This window comes from Musca autumnalis, unplaced genomic scaffold (assembly GCF_047663935.1).
Source record: "Musca autumnalis isolate F117 unplaced genomic scaffold, ASM4766393v1 scaffold_1, whole genome shotgun sequence".
Taxonomy (NCBI): domain Eukaryota; kingdom Metazoa; phylum Arthropoda; class Insecta; order Diptera; family Muscidae; genus Musca; species Musca autumnalis.
The window spans coordinates 154,077,586-154,090,908 of NW_027411644.1; the positions used below are offsets into that span (position 1 = coordinate 154,077,586).

The 13,323-nt window shown below is 35.9% G+C and overlaps 2 protein-coding genes across 11 annotated transcripts in view; one reads left to right on the plus strand and one right to left on the minus strand.

Moving 5' to 3' along the window:
• Positions 1–7,345, plus strand: part of LOC141388597 (uncharacterized) — a 73,132-nt gene extending 65,787 nt beyond the window's left edge. For all 10 annotated transcript variants that reach the window (XM_073958604.1, XM_073958599.1, XM_073958596.1 and 7 more), the window contains 4 exons: positions 12–197; positions 266–407; positions 6,176–6,331; positions 6,406–7,345. In XM_073958604.1, coding sequence (XP_073814705.1) covers positions 12–197; positions 266–407; positions 6,176–6,331; positions 6,406–6,820 — 899 coding nt within the window. In that variant the 3' untranslated portion in view covers positions 6,821–7,345. The remainder of the gene's footprint in view (positions 1–11; positions 198–265; positions 408–6,175; positions 6,332–6,405) is intronic.
• Positions 7,130–13,323, minus strand: part of LOC141388595 (aldehyde dehydrogenase X, mitochondrial) — a 33,192-nt gene continuing 26,998 nt past the window's right edge. The window contains exon 6 of the mRNA XM_073958593.1: positions 7,130–7,744. Coding sequence (XP_073814694.1) covers positions 7,451–7,744 — 294 coding nt within the window. The 3' untranslated portion in view covers positions 7,130–7,450. The remainder of the gene's footprint in view (positions 7,745–13,323) is intronic.

Genomic DNA, 13,323 nt, shown 5'->3' on the forward strand with positions numbered 1-13,323 from the left:
TGTGTTTCTAGTTCCCAACAAAAAACCCAAACTTCGCAAAATTGCCCACGTCTTTCAGACGAGCAATTCACAAGTACCTGATACACCATCAATTAACACAGATGATGAGGATGGTGGTGGTGATGGCTCTACCGTAACCAATAAAGTGCCAAAAATTGTGTTTAATGTGGAAAAGGATCGTAAATATTTAGCGCACAGTAAGTTGCTGACGGTATCTTAAATCTAATTTTTAATAATTTATTTTTCGTTCTCATTCATTGAATAGTGACGATTGATATTCATCAGACCCGATGGCCTCAAAATCTTGCCGTGCAATATATTTATGGATTTCCATTTCTTTCCGAAATTGTGGCCATAGTGTGGACTGCTATGTGTTTAATATTTCAATCGGGTGTCAAAAAACAGTGGTAAGTGATCGTCTCGTGAATTATTCGATTCGTTGGTTTTTTAGCAAAATATTTATGTCAGTAAGAGGCTATAAAACAAGTAAGAAAGTATTAGTCGGAAATATGCCCTTAGCCTATGACCAAAAAAAAACCAAACACAATAATTATGCAATATAAAAAATATATTAATTTTGTATCACAAGTTTGCTTCAAAATACGTTGAATCTGTAGGTATGGCAATTGACATTTACCAACAATTTTAGTGGTAAACTTCTGATTCAGAGAGAACACGAAATATTAAATTACTTAAAGTTTAGAAGAAACTTTTGAAAATGTTGACAGTTATCCTACTCACTATCCATTTTTATATGAGGAGGCAGGGTTTCTGGGCCATTATCTCAGGAAGTATGGACTTAATCTTGAAAAACATTGTACAGCTGTAATAGGGAAAACAAGCTTCTGCAAAAAATTTCAAATAGATCCGATTCGAGTCCTCAAATGGTACTTTTCCCAAATTTTGTGTGGGAGGTACCTAAGGACGGGACCGATATAGTCAATATTCCAAACCAGATACATTTTTTTTAATTGCTATTTATTAATGCTTTCTATCATAAGTTTGATATTTACATTATTCTTAATTAAATTGTACATTATTTTATTCAATAGGACCTACCCACTGGTGGGTCCATTATATTTAAAATGACATTACATAGTTGTTTAAAAATTTAAATATTATATTAGGTGCTCTATATTTTATTTTATATGAGATCGTGGGGCGCTATTCTTTTCAATCTTATGAATGTATCTGGATTTGCCATCAGATTGGTTGCAAGGTGGTTTGGATGTGACTCGATTCTTAGTTTGTAGTTTTGTAGTTGGGGTTTTATTTCTTCCTTGACTGTTCTCATTCCCAATTCTTCGTGTAATCGCTTATTGGTTATGTGGAGCATTTGTAATTTTACGAAGTGTTTTTGATTGAAATTGTTGGAGTAGTTTTATTGTTGGATGAAGCAATACAATTTGCAAAGATAGGGCCAATCAGAAACTCCCTGCGAGAGTTATCTTGTGGATGTTCCATTTTACTTGGGACCGTCCGGGTTTCTTGGAGCTTATAGGCCAATTTCTCAGAAAATGTGGACTTGCGCAAGAAAAAAATTGTACCGTCGTAAAGGGAGCCGAGAGGAGCTATTAATCTTTACTTTATCCGAATTTTGTGGTGGGAGGTACCCGAAGATGTGGAAAGATATATCCCATATTCAAACCCGATCTTTATCTGGAAGGAATAATACGATGAACAAAGTTTGGACCAAGTCGACTGCTCCATTCGAGAGCTATCGCTCACACCATTTTACAAACAAATTTTTAACTTTTACCAGAAGGAGTGGACCGATATGGCCCATCTTCGAACCTAAACTATCTTTGGACAAAATATTACGATACCCAAAATTTGGTTTTAATCGGTTGATTGAGAGTTATCGTGCGCACCAGCCAGACAGACAGACAGACGGACGGACAGGGCTAAATCGATTCTAAACCGTTATTGCGATGAGACAAAAACCAAAAGGTCGTATCAAGGTGTATATACCCTTTCTAGCCTAAAGGCTGAGAGTATAAACACAATAAAGCGGTAATACCATTTTTACATTAGAGTTTTTTTTTGCCTGAATGAACTTTTGCCTATTAATCACTAAAATAACGTTTATTCCATTGAAATCTGAAATTTAAAAAAAGTTCACGCACAAATTGGTTTAAAAAACAATTATTTATTTATTTTTTTTTGAAAAAATTTATGAAACGATAATAAATCTCAAAAATTATTTTCTTTGCACGAATAAATAAAATTAAACCTACTAATAAGTAAAATAACGTTTATTCGATTCAAATATTGAAAAAGGTCATGCACAAAAACCACTTTGAAAATATTTTGATTTTTTTTTGTTAAACAAATTATATGACTCTGAATTTACGACATTTTTATGACTCTGAATTAAAAAAAATTGTCGAGAAACAAATGTTATGTCAGTTTGGTTATCTCATGTGGCTCTAAAGTTTATTTGCAAATATGCTTACAGTGACTTCATAAAATTGCCCCTAATTCTGATAAATTCAAATTTTAAAATCATTTTGTGCGAGAGGTTTTTTCACCGAATCACCTTATAATTAAAATTTTATGTAATCTTATATTGAAACTCATCACGCTATGATACAGGGATATGAGGTTGTAAAAAAGTTATAACCCTAATATACATATAATCGAATAGACAATAGGTGTGTTGGTTTACTCAATGATTTGTACAAGTTTTTACAAGCCCAGTAATTTCTTGTAAACGACCAAGGTCTTTTAAATTGTACTGTAGATTAAACGAACAACATCCAGTAACAATTTGTACAAATTTTGAGTAAACGAACACACATAATTTAAATCCACTACATTTATTAAATCCAGTGGAAAAATTCCGAATGTTGTATCGGAATTTGTTCACTGCTTGACGTGTGGTAGAAATTAACGAATAATAGTTACAAACATCCAATGCATACTTTCAGGCGCATGGTTATTATTCGTTAGATCACTGTTGGTTTGTGAATATGGCGGCTTAAAACTTATTTCCGAATACAGTTTCTTGATGAAACTTTCATCGTTGCAACCCAAACAATTGTTTTCAACTTTTTTTGACGGAACATGGGTATAAATTAGGGTGACTCAAAAAAGAACAAAAAAATGTTTTTAAAGAACAAAAAATGTTTTTTCATTTGAGCAAAAAATCTTTTATATGAAATTTTATAAGGATCGGTTAACGTTAACCCGTGCCAACTGACCAATCTTCGTTTATATAGTAATTTTTATGCTACCAAAGGTGAATTTTCAAGAAAATGCTCACTGCTGACATGCTTCTTCTGTGATGGATCGAGGTTTACTTAGTGTACCGCATTCACACGGTATCTTTGTACTGCCTGTACAACGGCATCAGTGTGAATGCTATTGAAGCCTGTCTAATAGGCTCGTTGTTCTAGAGGTTACCGTTTATAACTTAGGACCTCTTTCTCTATATCATGAAGACCTCTACTGATGTGCCTGGGTGGCATCCAAAATATTGTGACTTCATCGACAACATATTGTTGTGCTGAGGAACCGGTAAATAAGGAAGCAACCTGTTGCAGTCCTTAAGGCAACATTTTGACAGGTTTGAATATCCTTCCGCTGCGTAGCGTTAACATTTGCATACCACACTGGCGCCGCATAGCCTTGTCAGTACTGCAAGTGCTGCCGGCCAGCAACATGAGGACCTTGTTCCTAGTTCTGATCTTATCGCAAATAGCAGTGGTATGCGCGAACGACTTAAACACGCTATCGAACATTACACGTAATATCTAGGGGTAGTTAGTGGTCGGAATAGGGACACTATCAACCAATATGTTTAGGAGGAGCCGCTTTGGCTCAGTCCTCAACTGATATCTGTGGATATGGTGTATAATACTATTGTGGTACTGATGTTGGGCAACTGGGAAACAGCTTCTCATCGTTGGTAGGAGTCTCTGGAATCTCTTGGATCTTCGCTACTAACGACATCGAGATTCGTGTGGGATTAACGACATCTGCACTATCGTTCATCGTAAATTGTGGTGGTACCTACTCGACTGAGATGGCTCTTATCATCATAGACACTGATATTCTGTTTGTCGGTATTTCTAAACGGAGCGCACGGTAACTCTGAAACGGATCAACCGATTCGTTCCAAAAATCGGTGTTCGTAATATGCTGTGCAAAACATAGATCAGATAGAGTTCAAAGATGGACCATATCGATTCACACCTTCCGGCACCTCCCCCGTAAAAGTTAATTTTTTCACTAAACTGTTGAAAAAGTTCGAACATGCTGCTTATTGATCAACTACTTAGAGAACCTCCTCAAAAAATTTCAAAAATTTTGTTAAAATGGTATAACTTTCCCAAGGAGTAACCAGACATATGTAGATCGCCTTTGAATATGAACTATATTTTCATTTTTTGGCACAAGTGCAGTTTGGGGACCCTTGTCCCTTTCATGATGATATAATTTTTTTTTTTGGAGCAAGTCCATTCTTTCTGAGATAATGACCCAAAAGGTCTAAATAACCCTGCCGGCACCACCTAAAATGCTTTGTGGGCACGGTGTCTATGGAAAGGAGTGCTTCACATTGGCCCAAATTTAGTTGGACCATTCTGCGCACTCCTCCTGGTACCTCCCCTAAATACGTTTAAAATTTTTCTGTAAAATGGTGCAGACGATTACTCTAGAAGAGAGTAACCGACTTGGTACATACTTTGCACATCGTAATATTTTTAAAAGACATACATAGATGACGGTACAATTTTTTTCGGCGGCAAGTCCATACTGCCTGGGATTTTGGTTAACAAATTCTAACAATTTTTAAGGTTTTAGCCACATTATCTCACCGAAATGGCTGAAATTTGGCATTTATTAAGACTTTCCCCATAAAATTGTTAGTATATGTCCACGTTTTGATATATCCCCCACAGAACGGTACCTCCCAATGTTCGGTATTTTGGAGTTTTTAGCCTCATTATGACACCAAAATGGCTGAAATTTGGTTTTTAATCTTCGTTGGGGGTAAAAAACCTTCTACTTGAAATTTGTCGGTATAGGTCCACGTCTTCATATAGTCCCATAGAACGGTACATAGAAGAGTACCTGCAGAATTTCAGTATTTTGAAGGTTGTGGCCTCAATATCCTACCGAAACGTCTGAAATTTGATATTTAGTTTTCGTTAGAGCTACAAAACGTTCCGCCTGAAATTTTTTGGTATGTCTCAACGTGCCCCCAATCTTCGGTATTGAAGTTTTTGGTTCCAATATCTTACCGAAACTGCTAAAATTTGTCATTTAGTCTTCGTAGGAGTTAAAAAACTTGCTTTCAGAAATTTCTTGGAAGAGGTCGACGTTTTGATAGATCCCCCTTAGAACGCTACTCCCTATTTTGTGTATTTTGAAAGGTTTAGCCACATTATTTAACCGGAATAACTGAAATTTCGTATTTAGTCTTAGTTGCAGTTACACAACATTCTTTTTCCCCCAGCAATTTTATACAGCTACCATAGAACGGTACCTGGAAGTTTATATTTAGTGTTCACTAAAGGTACAAAACAATTTTACAGATACAGAGGTTTTCTATGTTCTAAGAACACCGATTCGGTGGGAAAATGTGACTAAATGGTGTAGCCCCATATCAACCGAAACCACTCCCACAAAAACCACTCCATATATCTCCAACTTGAAGTCTAGCCGGTATTGTCCAATTTTATGTATTTCGAGAGTTTTAGTCAAATTTTCGGACCGAGATTGCTGTAATTCAATATTGTGTGTTGCCATTGTTTCATCTTTTAGAAAGAAGGGAGTATTATTAGTTAATATACATATTCTGCTCCTGGAAGAACAGAATACTTTCATAACGGAAGGGAAACTAATTGTTCCTATTCATTTCAATACCGGTTCGGCCGAACTAAACGTCGTTCTTACTTTTTAAGAAAACCTTTGGTATAAAATCAATATTTTCATAGTGCTAACTGTGTATTGGGAAAAACGCCCATATTGGGCTTGCTCCTAGTCTACCTTTTGATACTCTTTGACTTGATTTACTCAAATTTTCACAATGAATAATTCTAAAGTTGCTAAATATTACCGATGAAAGTTGTTCAGTAACATTTAGCAAGTACGAGGACAAACCTAATATTATCCTTCTTCTTAACAATTGATATGTCTGTATTATTCAAAAATGTTCTTTTTATTTCAGGGGACTTCCGAAACCGTGGCGTATTGTGGTGCCCTCAATAATAATGTTCACAATTATGACTGTAGCAAATCTAAGCTATTTGATATTAGCTAATGGCTTTATAAAGACTTTTTGCAATGATTTAAGGGAAAACCTGAGCAAACCAGATGCCATAAGGTAACAAACAACAAAGACAACATTTCTATAGAAATAATGTGATACCTTTCCTTTCTCTCTCCCCTCGTTTACAGCTGTGGTGATGCCATGTCCGTGCTGAGACCGCTTATTCGACCACATGACTTATCTCACGAAGTGTACTTAATGCTATTCAAAGGTTCATATATCGTAGCAATGATCTTTTGGATAATAGCACTGTTGCTTATGTTGCTACGCTTTATTTTGGCCATTGATTTTCAAATGGTCGATATCGAAACAAGTTATGATCGTGAATTGCGAGAAGGCAATCTAAGGGAAAGAGATTTTGTCGAAGTCCTGCTGAGTTCACCGCAACATTTGCAGACACCACAATTGGGACAGAGGGATGAACGTCATCGATCTGAAGATGATTTTCAGAGTGCAAAAACTCACATTAGTGAAGCGGCAACACCCTTGCTGGATAACTTGGCTACAAATGTACCCTTAACAATGGGTGAACGAAGAACTTAATATCTAGCCTTGTAGAGCATTTTATTTGCGTTTCAAAACGTTACGTTGCGAGTAGAATACACACTACGATATATAACATTTCTGTGAAATCTCAGGTATACATGTTTCAACACTGCGATTATCAGTTTTTATACGTTTTTTATTTATTTTAAATTCCAATAATCCACAAACAAATGGTATTCAGATTTGATCCCAATCTGGGGGGTCAAAAGATTCCAATAATATGTTCCATAAAGTGCCTCGAAATTTTTTAGTTATTCCAAAAATAACAACAAATGATATTAGTTTAAATTAAAAATAAAACAAATATTTTTTTATATATAAATTTTGGATTTTTTATTACTTTAGAATACATTTTGTTTAAATGTATGTATGTGTGAATTTGTGCAAACATACTCGTATGCTATGTCTATGTGTATATGTATCTTCTTTCTTTCCTCTTTTTTATATAATTATGTATGTATGTATAACTTTTATGTGTAACATTAATAAAGAAAAATCAATAAAATATTTTTACCCACAAAATTGTGCATACTTTTTTTCACATCTCTGAATAGTATACCGCGCTTTACCGTTCAACGGTCATGGAAGAAGTCTTGATTGATAATTGGACACGAATTTTTTTATGTTTTATACCAATTTCATGGTAATAGTCTTAGTTTCCAAATAATTATCCAAACCATCTTTTCCCAATTCGCGTCCCATACCGGAATGTTTGTAACCCCCGAAGGGAGTTTGTGGCAAAACGGCATCATAACAATTTATCCATACCGAACCGGCATCGACATTATTGGCGAAATACATGGCCTTGTTGATGTCATTGGTGATGACTCCCGCAGCCAAACCATATTTAACATTATTGGCACGATCGATCATTTCCTCAATGTTGCTAAATTTGAAAATTGACTGGACCGGACCAAAGATCTATAAAGAAATAAATTAATGGAAGATATAAATAAGTAAAATAATGAATTTTATTTTCTTGATATTATAACCGTATTTGTTTATTAACTAAAAGTGGGTTTCACTGGGCTGATTTGGTCAGATGTTTGATGGAATAAAACTAATTTATTTCATGATCAACTCTAAACGTTTCGTTGGCGACTCCTGAAGAAGTTGGAAAGTCGCCAACGAAACGTTGAGAGTTGATCATGAAATAAATTAGTTTTATTCCATCAAACATCTGACCAAATCAGCCCAGTGAAACCCACTTTTAGTTAATGAATTTTAGTTACAAATATGTTGCTGATTAATTTTAGTAACAAATGGACTTTTTTAATTTATTATTGTCTGTTTAGGACGAATTCCATTATTTATGAACGGTTTTCAATTAATTGCATTAATCGAGCTAACATGGCCTAAGGAGTTTTGTTTTGAAAAATGAATTCTAGCGAAATACCACACACTCAACCATTACGCTACGATCGTTTCGCCTGGTGGTTTTAAGCCAAGCTCATCAATTTAATAGAGTATAAATTTAAAAAAGTCTACGAAAGGAGTTGTGTACATACATATACCCTCAGCAATCCTATATGACAATAAATTAAATCCCTATCTTTGTCTAAATTAGGTTAGGTTCACAATATATTTCAAATGTATGTCCACCCTTTATCGTCGAGCGAAATATCAAGTGGACCCATAGAACACCATCCACATTAACTTCAGAATGCTCTTGCCATGGTTGACCTCAGCCCTTTCATAAAATAATCTCGTGTATGTAATAAAAAACAAGTAAGAACGATCTTAAGTTCGGTGGAGCTTTTGATACCCTCCACCCGAACTAAGTTGAAGTAAATGGGAAAAGATAGTTCCCTTTCGTTTATGAAAGTTCTAAGCTATCCACATTAAGACTTATTCCATGGAGGAGCGGAATATCATAATGATAATGAGTTGATAATTCTCCACGTGGAGGTTTTCTACCCATTGTGAGTCGAAAATACCAAGTTAAATTCAAGGAATCCAAGAAAGAAAATGTGACAAACCCCTTTAAAAGATCTCACATGGACTCTTTCCAAACAAAGGACTAATATTTGCAATTTTCTGAATTGTGACTTTTTTCCTCTAATAACACGCAATACCAAATGACATCAATCTCCGTTCGAAAATTTGACAAAAAAAACCGTCGAAATACATAAAATTGGGCCAATCCGGTTCATGGGGAGTGGAGTAAAATCTGGATATACATATATGGATTCCAATTAACAACCAATTCGGTAAAAAATGTGACTAAAATCATCAAAAAACTTTAATCTGGTGGTACCGATATATGCGGGCTATACAAAAACGTTAACCTGTGCCGAGAAATTTCTGGGGGAAAGTATGTATTGTAACTCCAACGAAGACTAAATACCAGTCAGTCATTTCGGTTGAATAATGTGGTTAAAACTTTCAAAATAACGAAAATCGGGGGTACCGTTCTATGAAGGCTATATGAAGACGTGGACATATACCGACAAATTTATTAGGGAAACTTGAATATCCCGAGGAGACTTAATGCCAGCAATTTCGGTTCGATATTGGGACCACAATCTTCAAAATACCGAAAATCGCGAGGTGCCGTTCTATGGGGTTATACGAAAACGTGGACCTATACCAACAATTCTCATCTGGAATGTATGGGGGTATAAACCCATCGAAGACTAAATACAAAATTTCAGCCATTTCGGTTTGATAATGAAGCTTAAACATTCAAACTACCGAAAATCGGGAGATACCGTTCTATGGGTGCTATATGAAAACGTGGACCTATACCGACAAATTGCCGATGGGAAGTTTTATAACCCCAACGAAGACTAAATACCAAATTTCTGCTATTTCGGTGGAATAATGAGGCAACAACCTTCAAAACACCGAAAATCGGAAAGTACCGTGCTATTTGGGCTATATCAAAACGTGGACTGATATAGCACATTTTCAATACGAAACATCTTAGGAATAATATAAACTTCTGTACCAAATTATAAAGATCTACCTTAAATATTGCGAGTGGGATCTTTATCTCAACAGACAGATGGACATGGTTATATCGACTTAGAAATTCTAAGTTAGAATTGTATGCTGATCAAGAATATATATACTTTATAGGGTCTCCGACGAATATTTCGATGTGTTACGAACGAAATCGCAAATTTTATTATACCCTCCATATTATGGTGGAGGGTATAACAGAACTCTATTTTACGCAACGTACTCGACGCCAGTTTAACCAAGCGTAGATGATATCTTCTTAATATATTGCATGAGCGCCTACAGCTGAAGAATTCTGTTATAAATTTCCCCTGATGGATGAATATCAAAATACTTGAAATCAGGTGGTGATTTTGTATAGAAGAAGATCAAAACACAATGTTTTATTCGTTTTGCTAGATTACTCGCGATATGACCGACCTGTTCGGTTGAACAAGACATATCAACGTCGAATAAACCCTACAAAGCCCCTGATTCTAAGACAGGAAGTACTGGAGTTAAACGGAGTGCCTTAACAATTGACAAAATAGACGTGTCCTTAACACTACCGACAGCCAAAAGGCAATCCCACGACACGTTCTATGCAACGGATTGACTTGGGGGAATCTTTGACCAGGGGCCGTTACCTCAACAATTATGTGTTTGTGTTCGTATACTTTTTTCAACATGAAAGCTCCACTATATCCTGGAATGCCTGCTCCGAGCTCCTCTGGTCCGTGCCGGGATAGAGAAGAAATCCGACTCAAGGATCTGTTCTATTTGCCAGATCCACATCCACCAATGAGATGTAATAGATGTATAGAATTGGTGCACGTGAGAGGCTGCTCGGGTCTTAGTCGCCTCCAAGACTACTCTGATATGCTGCTGAATCATCGTCGTTGTCGGAATACGCGACTTCCCCACTGTCTATCCAACAAAAACAAACGCAGCAGCTAACACTCGATGTTGTTGTTCTGCGCCCGGAAATGCATCATTCCTGCACTTCAATTGCAACGGTCTACGCAACAAAGTCAGCGAAACAATAGACTTTATGAGTCGAAAGAACATCATGGTCGCCTTGATCCAGGAAACAAAGCTCAACGTCACCTTTAGCTTGCAACGCTGCGATGATTACAACGTTCTGCGAAAGGATCGAACAATAACCTTCCTAAAATCCAGTCTGTCCAGCATAGACCTACGAGTATATCGCCTGAGCTTAAGTGACCCGTACATGGAATGTAAGGGGTATCAGTAAAGTGTGGTACTGCAGAGGTAGAGTTGCTGTATGTGTATGTACATACCGCCGTGGAATAGCTGTGCCTTGCGCCAGGGACGTAGCCAGCATTTCATTTCGGGGGGGGGGGGGGGGGGCCCACCTGACCAAAATTTTGAAAGTTCATTTGAGCGAAAATTTCTTATTTAGCAAAGACGTAAACCTTATTTTAGACTTATATTACTGATGAAATAATGTTCATTACTATATTTTAAATAAAATGACGTAAGACTTCTAGGCCAATGTCCCTTGTTTTTTGACAATATATCAGAGTTAATATATGTTCAAAACAATGGATATATTAATAATCGTATATATTTTAGGGTGTTTCATTTATCAAATAACTTACAACTACAGTGAATGTTATATAATTCAGTAATATCACTTCGGTAAGACCAAAAGAAAGAGTATACAATCGGAAAACCTTAGGGATATCTTAACATTTAGGGCCTTTGCCTTTGAGGGCCTTTTCTCTGTATCCTACTTCACAAAAGTTCAAAATCACGGCTTCCATTTTCCACTCCAATTATAATGAGCAATTTATGGGAGGAAAATGGGATTAGTAAAGAATTGATTTATGCAGAGGGAACGTTCGGATATCATGGCGTTATCCAGTAGTATTGTTTATATTTACAGGTATATTTAGGAGTTATATAAATAAAGGAAAAAACGCCGATACACGGGTCTTCTTTTTTGTCTTTTATCACGCTGTCGTGTCAGAGTATGGTCAATTTCGGAAATTCAATCGTTGTTATTGTCATAGAGAACTAATGCTGAGCAATAGTGAGTCTATCCATGATGAAATTCTAGCACCCAATCGCGGAACAATCGTCGGACTTCTCTTATAGAAATTCTGGTTTCCTATCGTGGATCTTCTCATAAGTTGATCAGGAACTAGGAAAACTCTGGAAAACAGTCTTGAATTCTTTTAAAATGAAATTCTGGCGCCAATCCAAGGCCTATACATGTATACATTCTTTTAGTAAAAATCCATAAACACAATTTTTCCCAAACTACATTTTTATACTCTCAGCCTTTAGTCAAAATGTGCCTCATCGAAATAATGGTTTTAAGCGCAAAGAGTGTTTGGAAGAATTGTTTCAGAAAATTTGGAGTCCACTTAGCTATGTTCGTCCTACTGGGTGGTTGCCTGGAGAACACGATAATACCCGAACAGACCAACCAATTCGGTCCAAAATTTGGCCTTCGTGATATTTTGTCCAAATTTTGATCAACTTCGAATATAGACAATATCGATCCACTCTTTCGATATCCTTCCACAGAGTATTTTTAAAATTTTCAGAGAAGTGGATAACACTGTGCAACACTGGAAATGCAAACAACTTCTAATGGGCATTTTGTGAAAGTACATTTTGAGACTACAAAAACCTTAATTGGGTTTTGTGTTTTTAGATCGGGTTTAGATTTTATGGCCTCATCTAAACCGACCTAAAATGAGCCTTTTTTCCAGTGATCGGACCTGTATCTCCGAAACTAATAAGAATTTTGCTTTGCAGTCTTCAGCAATATTGTAGCCCTAAAGTAGTAGAACTTAGCCCTAAAGTAGATAAACTAGGAAAAGCTGCATCTAGCGCATCAAAATCGTTAAAATATAGAATAGTTTACATAATTTCTGAAATTCTAGTCAGTAACAACTAAACTGTTGGGAGTTGAAACAAGTAACCATTCTAAAAATTTTCCAAATAATGTGACCATCAACTCATCAGAACATTCTGAAACTCTAAAATGGTTATTTCACTTTGTTAAAGGGTATTTCGTAACATACCTTTTACAAAACTTATTTCAAACAATGTTCACACAGGCTGTTTATTCTCATGTTAGCGATTTCAATGTATTATTGAAATATTTACCAAATTGTTGTTGAAAAATTTGCTATAAACAAGGCGATAGAGGCATTTTACAACAATACAATGTTCTGAAGAGTTGTGTATTACATTCCAGAGAATATTTTTCCGAAAGGTAACATTAAGAAGAATTTAACATTTTGGGAGATACGCTGCGAAATGTACACAAATTATAGAATTTTTAGATATATTATAAAATTTGAAGCAATAAATGCAGTTTTTCGAGTTCACTGTTCCTCCAAATATTTTCTTCTTGCTCTTATCTACAAGTTTGCTGCAGATATCAAAACAAGATTCGTATTGGTTTCAGAGATACAGCCCCGATTTGTTTTAAAAATACGATCTTTAACCATGTTTAGATGAGGCCATAAAAACCGAACCCGATCTAAGAAACCAAAACCCAAATATGGTTTTTGTCT